This window comes from Athene cunicularia (genome assembly GCF_003259725.1).
Source record: "Athene cunicularia isolate RWA chromosome 7 unlocalized genomic scaffold, athCun1 chr7_part1, whole genome shotgun sequence".
Taxonomy (NCBI): domain Eukaryota; kingdom Metazoa; phylum Chordata; class Aves; order Strigiformes; family Strigidae; genus Athene; species Athene cunicularia.
In genome coordinates, this window is record NW_020799107.1 from 43,541 (window position 1) to 62,673 (window position 19,133).

General features: G+C 40.3%; 1 protein-coding gene across 1 annotated transcript in view; it reads left to right on the forward strand.

Moving 5' to 3' along the window:
- SATB2 (SATB homeobox 2) overlaps nucleotides 1-19,133 on the forward strand; it is a 111,294-nt gene that overhangs the window by 24,601 nt on the left and 67,560 nt on the right. Inside the window, exons 2-3 of the mRNA XM_026853023.1 lie at nucleotides 12,295-12,421; nucleotides 14,552-14,675. Coding sequence (XP_026708824.1) covers nucleotides 12,295-12,421; nucleotides 14,552-14,675 — 251 coding nt within the window. The remainder of the gene's footprint in view (nucleotides 1-12,294; nucleotides 12,422-14,551; nucleotides 14,676-19,133) is intronic.

Here is a 19,133-nt window from a genome sequence, read left to right on the forward strand (position 1 = left end):
CCCCCCTTTTTTTTTTTTTTTTAACTGGTAAGAAAACCCAAGAAATTTCAAATGGTTTTCAGGTCTGACTTATGTTAGTACTATAGACACTTCAGGCTTTTGTGATAATTATTTAGTAATAAAGTTTCTACTTAGAAATTCTTTATTTCTTTGCAGTTATACCTGTCTTAAGACCTGCGGTATGAAACAACCATTAATACACCATGTCTCTAAATGAACAACAAACTTTGGGGGAGTAAAATAGACTTTCAAGAGATGTAGATACCCACAGTGCAACCCACGTCCCACCGCCTGAGTGAGTGCCAAGAGCAGGGAATTGGCTGTGGGAAATGCCTGTGTCGGCAGAAACCAGATTGAGGCTTTTTCCTCCAGGGTGACCTTTGAAATCAATCAGATTGTGAAAATAATAAACCTCCCAAAGCTGCCTCTTTGTGTTGTGCTTGCTATGCTAGTAGTGCTCCCCCAGTGCTGAGGTTTACTCTGGTTCCCAGTGCGAGTAAGGAGAGGAGAATACGTGTGGATTATTGGAGGCTTGTTCTGCCTGTTCTTTCGGGAATGCATGTGAATGCAGTGTCTTCATCTTCCTACATAAGACTTCGGGAATTACTGTTATTTTTATCCTATTATGTCCTTTACTATGATGTTATTAATTGAAATCCCCAGTCAATTCCTGTGTGTTTGTGGTACAGAGGAGAATGCTGGCAGCAGTATAGGATGTACCTTATGGTGAAATGGCATCTTTAGTAGATTCCAGAGGTTTTCCAGTATTGGTATCATGTTTTGAATAAGGCATCATCCCAGTGTATCTTTCTTTAATGATATTCCCTAGAACTGTGAATGGGCCTCTGGCTTCCTTTTCTGCTGGTACACATGTAGAAGCTGTGCATGTGTGGGCCCAAGACACCTGGGGCTTTGGGACATGATTAGAAATGACAGTCTTCCCTCCCTTTTTGTCTTGAAATATCACTGTGGGGGATTTTTTTAGCTGCTTGTATTTGAACAGGAGTTACAGTTCAGGAAGGAGAAAGAAGTGGTGAGAGCACTGAGCTTGGGAAGGTCAGTAGGGTTCTGGTACAGAAATTGGTTTAGTACAGGAGTGTTGGTATTAAACAATTCTTTATTTCACCAGAAGACCCGTCATTGGGGCTGCTGTGATAGTCTGTATCTTCAGGTTTCTGCAGTGCCACCCAAAAAAAAAACCACCAAACTCCCCCAAAAAACCAACCCCAAAACCCCCAAAGAGGCCTGAGAGTGCTGGTGGCCTTTCAGCTTGGTGGATTGTGAAGCACTGTGAGCTACTTACTGGAGGACAGATCTCAGGAGGTATTGGAGCTCTCCACCATCTCATGAGGGTGTTTGCAGTGCCACCAATGCTTGAGACTGTTGAGTCTTGCAGTGAATTAAACTTTTATACTTTAAGTCCCTTAAATTCCCATACTGGTTTTGGCTAGGATAGAGTTAATTTTCTTCATAGCAGCTCCACAATTTCTATGTGCTGTGATTACACGAGAATCTTAGCTGCTACGTAAAGAAGCAGTAAACTTTTGGAAATGCTTCAAAGTATGACGTGTGTGTGCTACAAATGTCCAGATCCAAAAAGTGAGTAACTCTTTCCAGTCTTTGCCATGTGCACAGAAATTTAGCATTCAAATTAAAAAATAGTTCTTTTTGTCCTTCTATCTTTCAGTCTTTTGTTCACAAACTGACTAATGTGAAGATGAAAATGCTGATAGGATCCAAAAAGGATCTGGTGGCTCTGTAAGAAAATAGGTTCAGTTCTAGGAAGATGTGGGCTAAGAAAACAAATCCGGGTTCATCTCAGCATAATGTGGGCTCATCAACGGTACAAGGGAAAACTGTTTTTTCTGAGTCTGGTAACAGTTCCTGCTTGTTCTGAGTCATCTCCTCTAGTGGTGAACTACAGTCCTTTTTTTTTCTCTTTTGTTTTCTCTTGATAGGAAACATAGCATAGTTCAGTAACCAGCAAATCTTTATTTAGACTTGTCAAAATGCAGAATTGATTTGCTCTTCCTGGGAAGAAATGAGGGAGATGAGGAACTGAGAATCAGGTTATCATCTGAAATGAGTGTCAATGAGGGAAATGAATTAAATGTATTTGAATTTCAATGTGCCCAAATTAGGGACTAGGATTATTAAAATGTATTTTAAGAAGGAATATTGCAACCTTAAAGGTACGGTTCTCTGTCTTTCTCTAGTAGATCAATTTGTAGCAGAAGGGTAAGTTTTGACCTGTTGCCTTTTACCCATTGGTGAGTGGGGGGGAGACCATGAGGAAGACCTGAGCCTAAAGATCAACAAACCCTCAGTCTTTGGTCTATTGCATATACCTAAATATGTATGTGCATGTATGTTTATGTGTAGATATTTTTTCTTCTTTATAATGTTTTAATATTAAAATTCTAGAATACAAGTCTTACCTCCTTTGTTAGCTGTTTCATTGTAGATCTAGTTCTTAAATAAATGTCATTACAAATACCAGGATCAAGCCTATGGACATTGTTTGGTCTTGTATAGCTCTGGATATGCTCTTACAGTAACACAACTACAGAGAGCAAAGGAATTCTGAGTCAAATTGCAGAGATAACAGTAACTGTATCTTTACATATTGCATACATGTTGGATTAGTGGAAGCAGTCGTTGTTTGGGGTTTTCAGCAAAGTCCTCAATCCCTCTCTTTCCTCAGCAATCCATGCTTTTCTAGCCTGCTAGTTAGATGCTGTTCTACTAGTTTTTCAGTTGTTCATGTTGGGTTTTTTTCATGGAAGTCAAGAACTGAATGTCTGGTGGGAGGAAAGAAAAGACATAAGGCAAGCCAAAAGTAGTAATTTAGTGAAAAAATGTTCTGCTAGTCTTTATACAGCATAAGGAAAACCCCAAAAGACACAAATCTTAAACTAAAGAGGTTAAGCTGTTAAACTACATAGGCCAGAATATGAATCTGCATTCAGTTTAGGGGTTTGTTTGTGCAGCACAGCATGCTGTGTGTCCTTATTTTTCTTTGGACTTCAGACCCATGAATTTTCAAATCTACTTGTAGTTGACTCAACACAAAGATAGTTGGCTACTGTATGTCTGCAGTCTGAGCCAGACTTTATGTGCTCTCTGTGGCTGTGTTACTGTGAGTAGGCAGGATATTCAGATTCATACAAGGCCAAACAATGTCCGTAGGCTTAATTTTAAGCCTATTAGCCTCTACAATGTCCTATTAGCAATGCTCTTTTATAACCTTTAAAATGTGTTTTATGTATTCAGTTGCAATGCCATGTTATTGTGCTTTTTTTCCTGCTCAGTGGACTGTCTTTCCGTGTAAAGCTTATAGGCAAGCATTGAAGCTGGGTGAATTGAAGGACTTTGGGGCACTGGCATCTCTCTAAAAACAGATACAGGTTTTTCTCTAAAGAAAGAAAACATCACCTTCCTCTTCCTTTTTTCTCCATTTGAAAACATCACAGTATAGAATCCAAAAAAGGCTGTAGGGTGGGGACCATCAGGGCTGCCTGCCCAGATGCCGCCTTCTCCTTGCTGGAGGTGGTGTGAGGCGGGTTGTGTCAGTGGTGTTGGGCTGCAGGAAGCTGACAACGAAGATTGGAAAGCAAATGCTTGTGTAAAGTTCTGGTCCTTTTACTCATGTGGATTCCTGTATAGGTCATGAGGTGGAAATACAGTCACAGAGTCCAGAATTTGGGGTGAGATAGGCATTTTTTCTGACTGTTAAAGAAGCATGCAGTGGAGAAAAGCACCACCTGTTAAGTACACTAGTATTCATGTTTCTTAGCAACTGAGGCAAATACACGAAAGCCCCAATTTTCAGCCTGTAAGGCTGAGGTAGAGCATGTTATAGGTTCCCACTAGCACTATCTGCCTATGCTGGCTCTCTGGGAGGCACTAAATTGTAGATAGGAGCCATAGTCCCAGTGCCAGGCTGGGGAATGTCAGAGAAGCAGCCAGTGTTTTGCCAGGGAGCCTGGAACAAAAAGGGAGGCAGCTGCTGTCCAAAGCAAAAGGAACAACGGTGGTTTTAAGATGGCAAAGCAAACCTCTAGGCAAGGGAGCAGCTAAGGAAGCTCTTTGATCAGGGAATAGGTTGAGTTATGACACTCTTGGTCTGTATTTCAAAAGCATTGAGCTGCTACTGCTCCCTGGGAGGAGGCACAGCCTTTGCTCCTGTGCAGCTGAGCAGGCTCAAGTGTTCCAAGGATTGAGCTCGGAAGGATCTTACTATAATAGGAGAGATCACCCAAAAGACAGTAATTTCATGCAAAAATTGGAAGAATGCCATGCCTTGGGCTTTATGTGGGGATGATGTTAGCAAAGGAGAGGGTGCTGCAACCCTACGAGTGTTGGGGTAACTGATTAACACTGCTGAGAAAAGTAGCCCTGGTGTGATGGTGCCTCTCGGGAGAGGACAGCCTGGTGAAGGGTCCTGAGCTCCAGGCTGACAGGGTTATGAAAGGCAACTTCTAAGAGCTGCTTAATATCCTAGATGTAGTAGCCTTTCTATCATGAGTTTTCATGACTGAAAGACTTTGTTTTCATGCCATGGAATTGATGCTTAGAGAAGTGGTTCTGTCTCTCAGACAAAAGAGAGATAAAGAGGACTTCTCTCTCTTTATCCATCTATTATTTCTTGCTGCCCAATGTAAGTGCAGATTTATCCCAGAATTGACAAAAGAAAGATGTTATGCAGGGCTAGATACGGTTTTCTTCAATGGAGGTAATAGTTTTAAGAGTAATGTAGAAAACATTAAAAATACTTGGTTTTGTAATATTTTGTACATCCTTTGCTTCCTCACCCTTCCATTTATTTGTGGTATTCATATTCTACCATATAACAGTTTTAAAAATAATCCCCTGAAGTAAATAACATCAACCTTTTTTTTTGGTGTCTGTTTCCTTACCGATTATTGGCTGTTTTTTCAAACAGAATGGGGGGTTGGAAAATTGAATAAAGACTTCCAAAATAACAAGCTCCAGAAAATGTTATTTAATTTGTGGGTTCATTCTGTTCTCTCTCCCCCCTCCCCTTTTTTTTTTTAAAGATCTTTATTAATTTAGTCTAGTAACTTAGTGCCTATATTAAATTAATCTAATAAAAGTCAGGGTCCTCACATAACGTTTCCCAAATGTGAAGCAGCATCTATTACATGAAGCACAATCTTTTTATAGTAAAATGTAAACCCGATATGTAGAATTACAAGGCATCAAACTGTTTGGTGTATGTTATTTAAGTCAAATACTTGAGTACAGTCATGCTGGAGGAAAGGCATGGGCCACACTAGCATTCAAAAAAATCAAAAACTCAAACCAAGGTTCGTATATCAAAGCGATTTTCATCTGTGAAAGTACTCTGAAGTTCAGCAATTAAATCTTCTAACACTAACAGTCTTTCTATTGATGGTTACATCCATTTTCTATAAACATTTTAATATATAATCATATGAATATCATATATAATCATGTAAATGCATAGTCTACATTAAAATCTGTGTATTGATACAGATGTACAAACCAGAAAGGCTAGATAAGCGTGTTTAAGTTGACCAGCTCATAGATGCATTGTTGCACCACAAAATTTCATTCTGTAAACCACCGTTGGTACACATAGTTTATGACGGTATTTTAAAACAGCAATAGCAGAGACCTCCAGCAACTGCAGCAGTACAAGGGGCTTTGTGCTGCCAGAGCTTTGGGTAGCTTGGCCGTGCCTTCCCCTTGGGTGAAGGTCACCCTTTTGTGCAGAGCCCTGGAGTTGCACAAGTCTCATGAGCTGGGGTGGAGCGTTCGTCATTCGGGGAGTGTGGGTGTTCCTGTTGATTTGTGGATGTGTACATCACAGTGTAACCACATAGTTTATTCCTGTTCTCTCACTGAATTATTTATTGTGGACTGAAATGAGGAAGGAGGGGGATTCTTTTGTATTGGCATAAACACAGGATTATGCTCATTGTGTGCTTTCAATCACTAAATCACCGATATGTCAATTGGCATAATACAGTCTACCTCACAGGGATGTTACGAAGCTTAATTAATTAATGTTTTTAAAGTGCTTTGGGATCCTCTGATGAAAGGCGCTTTAGAAGTGCAGGGGAGGATTATGCTGATTATTTTTCCCATCTATTACCCCAATATGTCACTGATTGAAATTCAGTAGAATAATATAGGCACCCTTATAATGATGGGCAAAGGCAGCATAATATTTTTTAAATTTCCCTAATAGCTAGAAAAGGCAGCTCAATCATATTATACAAAAATTAATATAAGAAGGGTTTTTTTTAATTGTTCCAGTTGCTTTTTTCTCCTTTCTGCTTGAAAAGTCATTCCCTTTGCTGGATTAACAGCAATAACTACAAATTATGCCTTTATGTTGTTACAGTTTGATGATATACTACGGCCAGGGTACAGGTTAGAAACACAGGCTGAGTTATTATGTACCACAGGGTAGTCATTTCCTGCAAACTGATTTATGGAGAAATAATTCTATGTACTTATTACATGGGACAGGCAGGTTTTAATTTCTATAACAAAGCACAGCTGAACAAAGGAAAATTACATGCTATAGCATAGGGACAAGATGCCTCTGAAGAGGATAAACAGATGCAATCAACGTCACAAGAGCCTACCCATCTTGTAGGGGGGCCCTGTCAGTAATGGCTGGTAGATAAATGGCTTGATGGTCCCAGAAGCAGGGTTTTATTGAGTGTTTCACTGAGATCTTTCATTTGGAATTGTAAAAGGAATCAAAAGTGTTTGGGTGCTAACACTGATCTGCAGTTTCTTCTCAGCTTCTGTTGTGTCGATAAGAGCTGCTGTTAAAAAGTGAGGTGTTCAAACAAAACTATTTGAATGAACTCACAGCAAATGTGGGTTGTGTTCTTCACCCAGCCTTGCGTTTGTAGCTGGCCACTCTCAGGCTGTGGTCCTGTGATGCAGGGGAGTGAATGCTAGGACACCTAGTACAGCTCTGGAATGCCACAGCCACATGAGGCATGGCTCTGGTCTGGTATAACTTTGAAGATTCAAGTTTGCTCAACGCATTTTAAAGGAATAAATATATCCCAGAAGATCCTATGCTGGGTTGGACACTGCCTATACCCTCAACCTTTCAAAAGCTCACAAAAACACCGTGTTTACTGTGTCTGACTGTAGAGTCAGGTGCTCTTGCCTGAGCTGGCTGTAACTTGTACTGCCACAGCTTCCAACATGTGAATGAACAAAGAGCTGTAGCGTGACAAACAAGCTTTGCACTTCTCCAGTCTCCAGCCTGACTGTGTCTGTCAGTCCACAAGGAGAGCAGTTATCTGCTTTTAATACCTCACCCTATATGAGTCTCAGCAGGTTAAATTTGCTTATGCTGTAGAAAATGAGAGTTCTTGGTGTTGTGCATCAGGTATTCCAGTGGTTTGTCTGCTTAGTGTTGACAAATGCTTTTCATAACAATATTTGTTAAGGAATCAGTATTCTCTGATACCTTTCTTTTTCCCCTTTAGCCAAAGAACACATAATTTCTTCTTTTTCCCTCTCTACACATATTTGGGCAAGTATTACTCGGGATTCATTTTGTAGCTGTCTCCAGTGTTAAGGTGGGGGTGGTGATGCTAGTAAGAACTTCCAAAATGTCCTTCTTTTGATCCTGTGACTTAATTTTAACCCTAGCAGATTAGCATTTTAAGTAAATTGCATTAATCCTGTGTGACCTACCTACAAGTATCCATTTCGGATGTAACTTAATATATGCTCATAATTTTTGAAAGGTGAAATCAGGAGTATAACCGTGGTGAGAGCTGGGGATAGTTCATGAAGGGAGCCAGTCAAAGCATGAGGTGTGTTCTGGTCCTGTTTGCTCTGTTTAGCTGCAAAAAGGAATTTGGAAAATGGCCCATTTTAAGAGTTTGATCTTACAGTAATGATGTATTAAAATGTCCATGAGATGCCCCAGTACTTCCCATGGGACTATCCAGATAAAAAGTTAACTGTGCAGGTGACAAGGAGATGCAGGAGCCAGACCTCATTCTGTTTATGCCAAGAAGTGTTATAACTAGACTATGATATATATATTCTAAACTGCAGATGTGTCGTTCTTATAATGAGTGTATTGTATGGCTATCTTTTGGTTTGCAAAGACAAATGAGACTTCTATCCCATATAGGTAGATAATTTTCTGGGACAGTATAAGCTACTTAATTATGAAAAGGGTTTGCCAGTTTAGTTGTGTTTTTCTAGGAAAGCAGCTTTTTGCCTTTTGCTTTTGCTATACTCCTGATTAACATAGTTATTCTAGAAGTCTGCTTTAGCCCCAACCTTGCATCCATTCAGTTCACATCTCATTAGGGTGGAGTTCCAGGAATAGTCTCAGTGCTTTGGATGCATCACTCTTTCGCGTGATACTGTAAAATAAAGGTCACAAAGATCCTGTGACAATTTCTCCTAGGTATAGAGGTCAGCCATGAGGTAGCTGTCAAGCCTTCTGTTCAACGTATTGTTCTGCTCTGACTTGTGTAGTTATCACTTTCTTCTCCAAAGAGGCTGCATTTTAAATGGGACAAAATTGAAAGCACTCTGGCAGGGTGACACATCATTGTCCTAAGTGCAACGACAGCAGTGAATTGCAGTGGTTGTTATGTATGAACCTGACACGCGAGCTCACAGAAGTTTGTTGCTTGTGTGTTCTGGCATTCTGGGGGTTAAAGGGAGTTATGCAAATTTTAAACTAGGTTACTCTTTTTTTCCCTATCTGCATCTTGATGAAGCTGAAGCTTAAACTAATAAAAACCTGTCTGTAGAAGGACATGCCTTTCAAAAACCAACAGAATCTCTTCTAAAATATATTTTGAAAAAAAAAAATTCTTTTGAGAAAACTGTTTGGTCCTTTACTGTCTTTAATTGACTTAACTGGCCTTTGCTGCATTCAGCCATTTCTAGATGAGTTCTTGAGAGCTGTTCTAGTGTACATCCATTTATTGAGTGTGTACAAGCTTTGAAATCTGTCGAACTTTCTCTTCAAAGAACTCTTCCAGGAAAAGAGTCCCAAAGGATCATTGATACTGGAAAATGAACCAGTCTCATTAACAGAAGAACTCATGAAAGATGTGCTTTTGGATTTCTTGCACAGTCTGATATGCTGGTTACATAATTTTGAGAAGGTCTGGAGCTGACAGAGGTGTGATATTCCTGGAGCAGTAGTATATTCATTAATATCACAGTGACCTTTGCTCCTTCCAGTCCCCACTCCCAAGTCTCAGTTATGGCAGGATAAAAGCTCAGCCAGGCCAGATAAAGCGTTTTCTTTAAAGGCCTGAGCTGTACCATTTGGAGTCAATGAGCAGGATGATAAAAAATGTGTAGGTGGAAGTGAGCCCTTGCTACCAGGCTGTTGTCATCTTGGGGTTGCTGTTACACTAGAAACACCCAGTCCTAGATGAGAAGGGACCTTTTTAGGGGCAAGATTTTGGTCCACTCAGATTTTCCTGGGAAGTCATTCAGAGATGTCTTCTAGCATGGAGAGAATACGTTTGCTCAACAAGCTGGCATCATCTTCCCAAATGCAGCTCAAGATTTGCCTTAAGTACAGTGTTGGTGCCATGAAATAAACCACCTGTGAAGTCTGCTGAGGAGCTGGATGGAAATCATGGCTTCTGGCTATCATTTGGACCAACTTAATGGGCTCTGGAAAAAAAAATTTCACACGTCATATCACACCGGCTGAAAAAATAGCGTACATCAGCAGTGCTGTAACACAGAGTAAAGGACTCGCAGCAGGTGTTAACGTGCAGAGGCACTGAGCATTATGGTAACACCTGTGTTTGTCTAAATCCAGCCAAAACAATTTCCTCTCCAGTTGTAGAGGAGGATTAAAAAAAAAAATTCAACCTAACTTCCAGTAGTAGCAGACATTTCCTGTAAAGCAATTTGCATAGTATTTCCCATGGTGCACTCTGGCTGCACTGTGGTTTTTCTCCTTAAACTTTTTTAGTCTGGGGACACCTTTGGTACCTTGAGTGACCCCCGACCATCTTTTTGTCTCTCATCAGCATTGCCAGGCCCCAGCAGTTGCAGATGGTGTGCTCTCTGAGTGCTTTCCTTAATTGAATGAAAAATAAAGCCTCTTGTAAAATATTACCAATTTAGATGTGACTTATGGGGCACATATGATGCTTATTTTTTCAATTACATGAAAACTTGGCGTGGTTAAACATAGGAAGCCAAGTGTACTGTGAAGCTGGTATAGATTTCTGGATTTTTAGGTGATTTTGCTTTAAATTATTATATAGCAGAAGGGGGTGAAGGAAGTCAGCAGCTAAACTGTGTTTTCCCAGCATGTATTTCACTCAGTGGACCCTTGATGCTCATTTCATGACTAATATATGCTGTACTATATGCATTTCTTGTTGTCACCAGAGATAACATTAAGTAAACTATCCCCTTAAGAAAAACAGCTTTTCTTGGCAAGTGGAATATGACTCAAGGAGCCAGCACTGGAGACATACGGTGCTGTGAATGAGTGCTGTGTGTTACTCTACTGGATCTGAGTCCAGGCACTATTTATACTGCAGCATATTCAGCACCAGATTGTTAAATCTTAATACTGAAACAGTGCATCATTTAAATGTTTTTATTCTGTTTATGTCCCATTTTCAGGCATTGGATATCAAGCAACACTTACTAACTTTTTGTTTCTTTTGGACAAGATCTCCCCTTGCCAAAAGCTTTCTAATCTGCTCTTGAAATATTAGCCCATCTGTACCAGCATGTTATAGTGAAATTTTGTGCCACTGAGGATGAACTAGGTCACTTAGAGCTTCTTTCAGTATGTGGTGATAGAATAGCTTGCAAAGAAATACGTCAATGGTAAATGTAAAGATCTAAGTGCTACCAAAAAGGAGTTCTACTAAAATTATTTCCTTTTCAACCTGTGTAGGAATGGGGAAAAAAATATTCCATAGCAGGGATTTCATGGGCTCATAAGCATTGTGTTCTGTTATTGTCTGTGCAAGAAGCTTTGTTTCACTGTTTCAGAGGTGGTATTTATTTTATGATCATGTTTGGGAGATCAAGATAAAAGGTCTTTGCCACTTATTTCAGTTTGATTAGGTCCAGAGCCGGTGAAGAACTGGGAGTAGGAGAGGGTTGAAGTTTCTTGGCATCACAGCATCCTTCCAGATACCTAAGGAGGGTTCTTGGAGCTCCTGTTATCACAGAGGAAGTAGTTTTCTCATGTATTAGTGTATTTCTGGCAGTAGAGGTTACAGATGGTCTTTCTGAAGATCAACAAGTGTATAATCAGACCTCAGAAGGCATCACTTTAAATGGGAGAAAAGGTGGTTGGTGTCTTGTAGGGCTGTGCTAAGAAAAATTATGTGAGTAGAAAAGTGGGGCAATGGCAACATGGTGGAGGAAGGAATAAGAGCAGTAGTTGTGATAGTGCAGGCCAAACTGCTTTGCTGTCATATAAGATGGCACTGTGGCTATCTTTGTTTGGCGTCTTCCTGGAAGTCATTCTTGGGCATTAGTCATTGTTTTTGGTGTGGGTGGGCCCTCTGAAATTGTCTAAACAGAAATAATACCTCTACACCAAATGGTTTACCATCCAAGTTTACAGTCTTTGTGACAAGCTCATCCGGAAGAGGTGATGATCCCTATTAAAGAATGAACAGAAGTAGAAATAGAACTTACAGCATTCTCCCCCGCCCCCAAAATGCTATTTTGGATCTGCGGTCAGCAGCTTGCAGTTGTTTTTTTCACAAAGAAAAGCAACCGTCTGCCTAGTGCATCTTGTAGCTGGGAGTGAACTCTTCCTGCTTGGTGAATTTCCAGTGCCCTCCATCCACACTGGGAATTGTACCGTGCTTAGATTGTAACTGTGTGCTGAAAGCCCACACATAGGAATTTTCCTGTTCAAGTCAAAACCAATGCGTTTATTTACTGAAGGGTTTTGTAGACTAAAAAATCAGGACTATAGGGTATTTAAAGCTTGTTCTAACTTAGAGAACTAGGCTTTAGTGGGATGATGAGAGATGTGAAGGGAGGAAGCCTCCTGTGCTTCCTTCAAGTAATTTAAGAGCCAGAAACATGTCAGCAACTCTCTGCTAAGAATTTAAAATCTTTTCCTACTCTTCTCCATTGTTTGCTTCAGCAGTCAGTTCAACACATCTTTTTGAACAAGACTGCAATAAATCTCAAGGCAGATCTTGAATCTCTTGAACAAACAAGCTTATCAAAGGGTTTAGTAAATCACTAATAAAATATAAAGTATGATTATTTTTTTTTTCTTTTCAGGAATAATCAAACTTGGGAGGTGGAATCCCCTCCCTCTCAGTTATGTGACCGATGCACCAGATGCGACAGTAGCCGACATGCTACAAGATGTCTATCATGTTGTGACATTGAAAATCCAATTACAAAGGTGGGTGTTTCTGAACATCTGTCCTTGTCTATTCTCTGAGCTGCTCTGTCGATTACAGCGTTACTACAGAGATTAGCTCATCCTGTCTTCATTAATTTCTGGCTTTTTGATGAAAAAAAAAAAAAAGAATAGAAGGGTGGGTCACCTGGCTTTTTGATGCATGTTCCAACTGATTTTGTATGCTTTTTGAAGTAGCAGTATGGTAGCAGAGAGGGAAGGGGCAGAAACTCATTCAAGTAAAGATACAGGATCTTTAAAGGCAGACCATTCCACAATCCCTAATTTAGTGGATTCTCAAGGTCTTACTGTATCAAAAAAATAAACTCCTTGCCTTTTTCCAGAGGCTGCATTTTCAGAATCCAGGTCTTCAACTGACAGTTGCTGAGGTGGGGAGGAGGGGACTTTCTGACTTTCCTTTTTTTCTCCAGTGGTCTCCCCAGTAAAAAGGCAAGAAGATTAGGAAGGGATGTGTTACTGCAGCTCCATTTGGCTTTTGGAAAATATTTTCCTTCCCTGAATGCTAGTTCTGATTAGCAAAGCAAAAGCTCCTGACACTTTTACACTTACTTGCCCTCCATTCCCTCCCTTCCACTTTTTCTCCTCCTTTCTCTCTCGGACTTCAAAAGATTCCTCAAATAGTTACTGATGTCTGCATAAGGAGTTGCGTCAGGTCCCTGGCAGTGTATGGCATAATCTAGACCTGCTGGTAAGCCTACATTGCACAGTCTGCTGTAGCTCTATGGCCAGGACACGTCAGAGGAAAGAGACAAAAATAACACAGTCTGAAATAATTTGCCCACAATTCTTTGAAGCTCGACTTGAACAGAAGAGGGGTCCATTGGGGCATGTGTGTGTGTGCTTTGGTGGCAGGTACATACCCTCCAACTGTTAAGTTCAGTTTGGAATTTGGAAGTAGTGGTGCTTCACTGATATTAACCTCCCAAACAGCAACATTTCTTTCCCATTCTGTCTCTGATGGGGCCTGGGGATTCCTGTCCCCACTAACAGGCCTTTCCGTGGTTTTATATACTGTTATAATTTCTCAGCTAGACTGCATCTCTGCAGCACAGTTGTAAAAGAGCATCTAGAGCCTGTAGCTGCTATAAAACTGTAGTACAGTAACTCACCTCCTCAGAAGTACAAGCTACCAGGAGTCCATGTAGCCTAATGTCACATATGTATTACTGGAGGGTATCAACCCAAGATCAAGGTCTCATTCTTTATCTTCAAAGTTCTTGAATGCCTGGATGCCATGTAAATAAAAGATAGTCCATGAGTTTGAGATAAAGATGGTCATTGACTACCTGAACTCCTCAAGCACAACTGAACTTTCAATAGTGAGGGTAAAGCCAGGCTGTGTAGGCAGAAGACAGAGCCACCTCAGAGGCTGAAGTCTCTCAGGCATGAATGGCAATGACAAGCTTCTCCCACCTTTCTGATGTGTTTCTCAGGTCTGTGCCCATGTATGTAGACACAGGTCATAAGCTTATTAAACTAAAAGAGGCACAAGTCACACGAAGACAAAAGCTTCACTACATATGCAATTCTTGTAGAATGAAAGTGAGAATGAACTACATGTGACAGATGTTGGGCATATGGCTTAATGTGTTTCCAAAAGGCGCTTGGATATATCAGCAGTGAGGGCAGTATAGGAACCTGTATAAAATAAAATTCATTTTTCAAAGGCTTGCCTCCACACAATGAGAGCCCTTAGTGTTTAGGGATTTTGTTAGTGGCAGTGTGGCATATATGTTTATTTTTCTATCCCAGCAGGAGTATCTTTCTCTGTTTGGACAGGACAGCTTTATCCAGCCATTTCTGGGGCTTGCTTTACACAGTTTCTTTGCTCTCCACCAGGCCCCAGAGGGAATGGTTAAGCATGCTTGTAATACCATAGTAGGATTGGCTGCTATTCCTACCGTGTCCTGTCATTCTTTTTGTTGAATTACATGTCTTCTGTGAGTCAGGCTTGGTGGGGAGGGGAAAGATGGGAGAAGGACCTTGATGGGCTGGCTAAGCAGGAAACTCCAAGGTTGTGCTCACTGCTTAAAGATCTGTAGCACTTGTATGCAAAGAGTAAGCATCTGTGAAGGTGATGTTTCTATCTACTTTTTCTTTCTGTTTTAACAGTTGTTCAAAGTTGGAAGACTTGCCAGCAGAGCAGTGGAACCACGCCACAGTTCGCAATGCCTTAAAGGAACTGCTCAAAGAGATGAATCAGAGCACATTAGCCAAAGAATGCCCTCTCTCACAGGTCAGTGTTTTTAACAGAATTAGGGAAATCCAGATTTACAAGATCTAAAGCTCAGTAACAGGCTTAGACTAAACAATTCTGTAAATACCAAATCAATTTATTGTTTTCTTTACAAATGAGAAATTCTAATTAATATGAAAAAGAGTATCTTTATACCATGTTTCCGTAGTGGGTTGCCAGGTGGAAATCATGAATGAATTGGTTGAGTTTTATCCTGCTGTTCAAAGAAATGTAAATTCTTTATTTAGATCTTTATGTGAACCTTTTGCAATAGGACTAATGATCCTCAAATGCAAGATTTGAGTGGCTTCTTCCCACTTGCAGAGGCGTCCCTCCCCCACTAACCCATAGGTAGCTCTCATCAGCCTTCAACTATGATGAGAAATATGCTGTTTTAACAGTTGTGCCCCAATTTCTGGGAGACAGCAACAAAAAATATACATGTAATTATGTTAAAAAAAGAACAGAAACTCAGCCTCATTCTTCATGACTGCTTTATAAAGGCCTGTGATGTCATGTCTAAGATACAGGTTCCTACAGATATCGTGAGCTCTATTTGTACTTCAGATTGTCATAAGGAGAGATTTATAAAATTTTCATGACTGAATCCTCCTTGCCTCTCAGAAAAAGAGATAAACACTCGAGCATCCAGACCAAGTAACTTTGCTAGGAGTGAGAAATGTATTGCCTTCTAAGAACTTAATTAGAATCATAGGTTAATCTGTTGATTGCATCTTTAAAAATTCAAAACATCAGTAAGCCCTGCTTGCTAAAAATCTGTTGCTTTGCTAGCCTGTATCCAATATTTTTTTCTCCTGTAGTTGCCTGTTGTGCACTGCACTATACGTTCATCCTGCAATGCATGATCATATGCCTCCGTGAACTAAGAGAATTCTTTCTATGTATAACCACCACAAATTTGACTCACTTTGTTATGATTACAACTCCAGGGAAAGCGTAGAGGTGAGATACAGAGCAGAATGTAGGTCTTTGCAATTGGTAGGAATCACGTTTCTTGTCTTTCTTAGCCATGTGGAGTCTGAAGAACTAGCAGGAATGAAAACGTTGTGCAAGGAAAAGCTATGTAACTTGCCTTATTTACTAAGGGAATAGCAGCGACTCTAGATATGCACAGAAGTGTAAGTGCATTGAATACGAAAGTATTTTTCTTTTCACACAGTTTAAGTGTAATTTCTTTAAATAGAGTTATCTGTGGAATCTGGTCAGCTAATGATGATTGCAGCATATGGTTGTCTCTGCCCAGTCTTCTTCAATATCCAGTGTAACTAAACTATGCATCATTTTATATGCAGAATTCATTTGTTGTCTGGGTCTTTTTCCTCCCACTTCAGTTTCAAAGCCTACCAGGTGGAAATGCTGCAGTTGGTTTCCTCCTTCTACATCCTCAGTCTGAAATACATTTACAAAATTACTGATGGCAGAACTGTAAGCAGCAAAAATCCTTGCCCCAGTGTTTATTTAGTGGACAAAACTAAAAGGAGATCCTTCTGTAGAAAATTCAGCTTGCTCACTTTTAAGCACAGCTGTAAGTGACCTTGAGCAGTGATTAACCCTTGAACTGGGACTGCAAGAATGCAGCTTCTATTATTATTTTTATTATTATTGCCATAAAAAGTTGCAGTCTCTTTTGTTTTGGCTCACCAAATGCAGAAGATAAGATGGAAGGTTGTATAAGAGCTGTCTATTACCATCATCTGAATATGCCTCTAATACAATTCCTTCTCCCAAATCAGTTTTAAAAAAATATCGTGCCAAATGTGAAATGTCATTACAACCCCCTTGTGGTTAATATATTATTGACAGCAGCAAATTGCAGAGTGGTCTCTTAGGAGTCCAACTGCAGAGTAAATGCTGCTGTTTATTAATGTGTTCACAGTGCCTCAAGTACAGAAGTGGAGAGGGGCAGCGCAGGGAGCTCTTGCTCCCGCTGGTGACGGTGCTCCATCTCTGGTTCTCGGTGCCCAAGCTCTCCATGCAGCCCAGATGGGGATTCTGATTGCCACTAATGGGAAATGTAATCATTCACTTTGATTTAAAATTGTTCTGTTTTTTTTTCTGCTAGGTGTATTATGTGGCTGCAGCTTAGCTACCGTTAGCATACGGCTCCTGATCAAACAAATAAATCCCAGTTAACCAAGCTGGGGGGAAGGAGGGTAGGTGGAGGGAGTATGTGTGGCAGAAAGAAATCCAATTATTTCAGCATTTCCACCTTTGCATAGAGACCTCTGTATTCCCTGTATATTGTATAACTCGTTTCAGCACTGACCATGTGTTTTGTCTTTTTGCTGGAGCAAGATTTCTTGGGATGTGAGCACGTCCCATATTTTTCTTCTTGAACTTATTGCACTGGATTTTCTTTGTGTGGATATTTCTTAGCTCCTCGTCTGAGCAGTTTTCACTGCACATGGCTATCATGGCCACACACATACCAAATGTATCTGCTACTTCATATAATCTATTCATTCTTTAAGGATTTTCCCAGGAATAATATGCATTATTTAGAATTTTGCAGTTAATCAGTGGGGGTTTTTTGCCACTCTCTTCTGAATGCATATTTCTTTTATGCAGACTCATGAAGATTCATAGCAGAAATACCCCTAAGGTTCCTTTACATTTAATAGCGAGAATATGTAGTTTGAAAGTTGTTATGGTTCTTTCCCTTGCTCCACTGTCAAGCAGTTGAAGAGAATCTGTCCTGGGATTTTTCACCAATGGTTGATTTACTATTTAGTTTAAGCTTTGCTTTCTCAAATAAAGGTTAATAGCTTAATATATTCTGTGATATTTAATAGTCCTACAATTTCAGGAATGTCGATTTGCTAGAGGATTTGGTGGATGGAAATTAAAAAAGGGAAAGCCAAAATTGTTATGTAGACAGAGCTAAACAATTTCCCCACCCTTCCTTAGTAACTGTAAATTTAACTAAAGTGACACTGAAAAAAACCCAATTTAGCTCAACTTTGTTCAAAATCATTCCTCAGCAGAGGCTATCTCTGTGTCAGGCTTTCAGAATACTATTGCTTGTTAAAATGACTTAGAGCAAGGGAGAATTTATGGGGAGGAAATTGCTGCTGACTGCCACAATGCTAGGTTTATGTCTCAAAATATTGATTTTAATTAGAAAATTGAATGTCAGTTTTAGAAATTGAAGCTGCTGCTTAAAAAGGCTCTTACTTCATAGCCTTTAGACTCTACTGCAGTGCTCCGTAGCAGCCTCTGACTGGAAAAGTTAAAGTGAAAATGCAGAAGAGCCTTTATACTGAAAGTGGAATTACCTATTGAAGACTGAAACTAATCTGCACCACCCAGTTATCTTAATTTTCTCAGTTTTGCTCACATTTTTTAAATCCCCAAAACTCAAGTGTTCAGGAACAGCTGGAGTCCTGCGATACTGCAGTGAATTGGGTAGAAGGCTGGATAAATCTGGAAGAGGGAGGGGATGTTTTTGTTTTCAAAGCATTGTTAAAATTGAGTAAGCCAATGTGTAAGCCTTGTAGCTTTCCAGAGATAGCCAAGATCCCATTTTGCACAAGAGCCTGCAGAAGCCGGTGGGCCAGAGCTTGAGGCTACGGTAAATAACTTGTTCGAGCTGAGAGATCATCCTCGCTCTCACATCTCTGTGCAGAAAGGTCATGCAGTGTGCCAGGGCTTTTTCTGAGCTTTGACGTAAGTGAGGAAGGAGGGCATAAGGAAAATGTGATTTCTGGGGAAGGTGCATTGGCTCCCATGTGTTAGTGGTGGCGTTATATTGCATTTCATTGCTGGAAATGTACCCGTGCTGGGAAATTTGACCCTGGAAGAGTTCAGAGGGGGGAAAAGGAAAGTGAAATGTTGTTAAAAAGATGCCTCCTCTATAGAATGGATGGAGGGCAAAAAAATACAAAGGAGTAACTACCAGTAACGAGGCTGTTTCCCACCCTACCAGCAGAAGTATCCGAGATACAAAGTACGATTTTTATGGGTATCGGGTGCTGCAAAACCAGTCTGCACCTCTCTGCTTCAGTTGGCTTCTACTAGGAGATGCTTATAGGGAATTTGCAAAGAATAGACAAGAGTGGTGGTGAAGCAAGAGATACTCAGGTTGTTGAGATTTTCTGTGGGTTTTGACTGTTCTGTATTGTAGTATGTGTAGTTCCATTTGCTCCACATGCCACTTAATTTTGCTTTTGGTGATTTTTCACACAAGGGCTAATCACACGTTTCTATAAATTATATTAATTTAACTTATTTGCCTAACTGTTGTTCTTCAGCAAGTAGCACGGATGTTCTCTGATTCTTGGCTGTGTGGTCTTGCTGCATTTGGAAGCAGAACAGAGACATCTGAAAAGCATTATTTGGATTATGCATGCTGGAGCATCTAATCTTACCTTTAGGATCTGGTTCCTAAATCATGCTTGTTCTCACCCGGGTGCGGTGAGCATGTGTTCCCCAGCACAA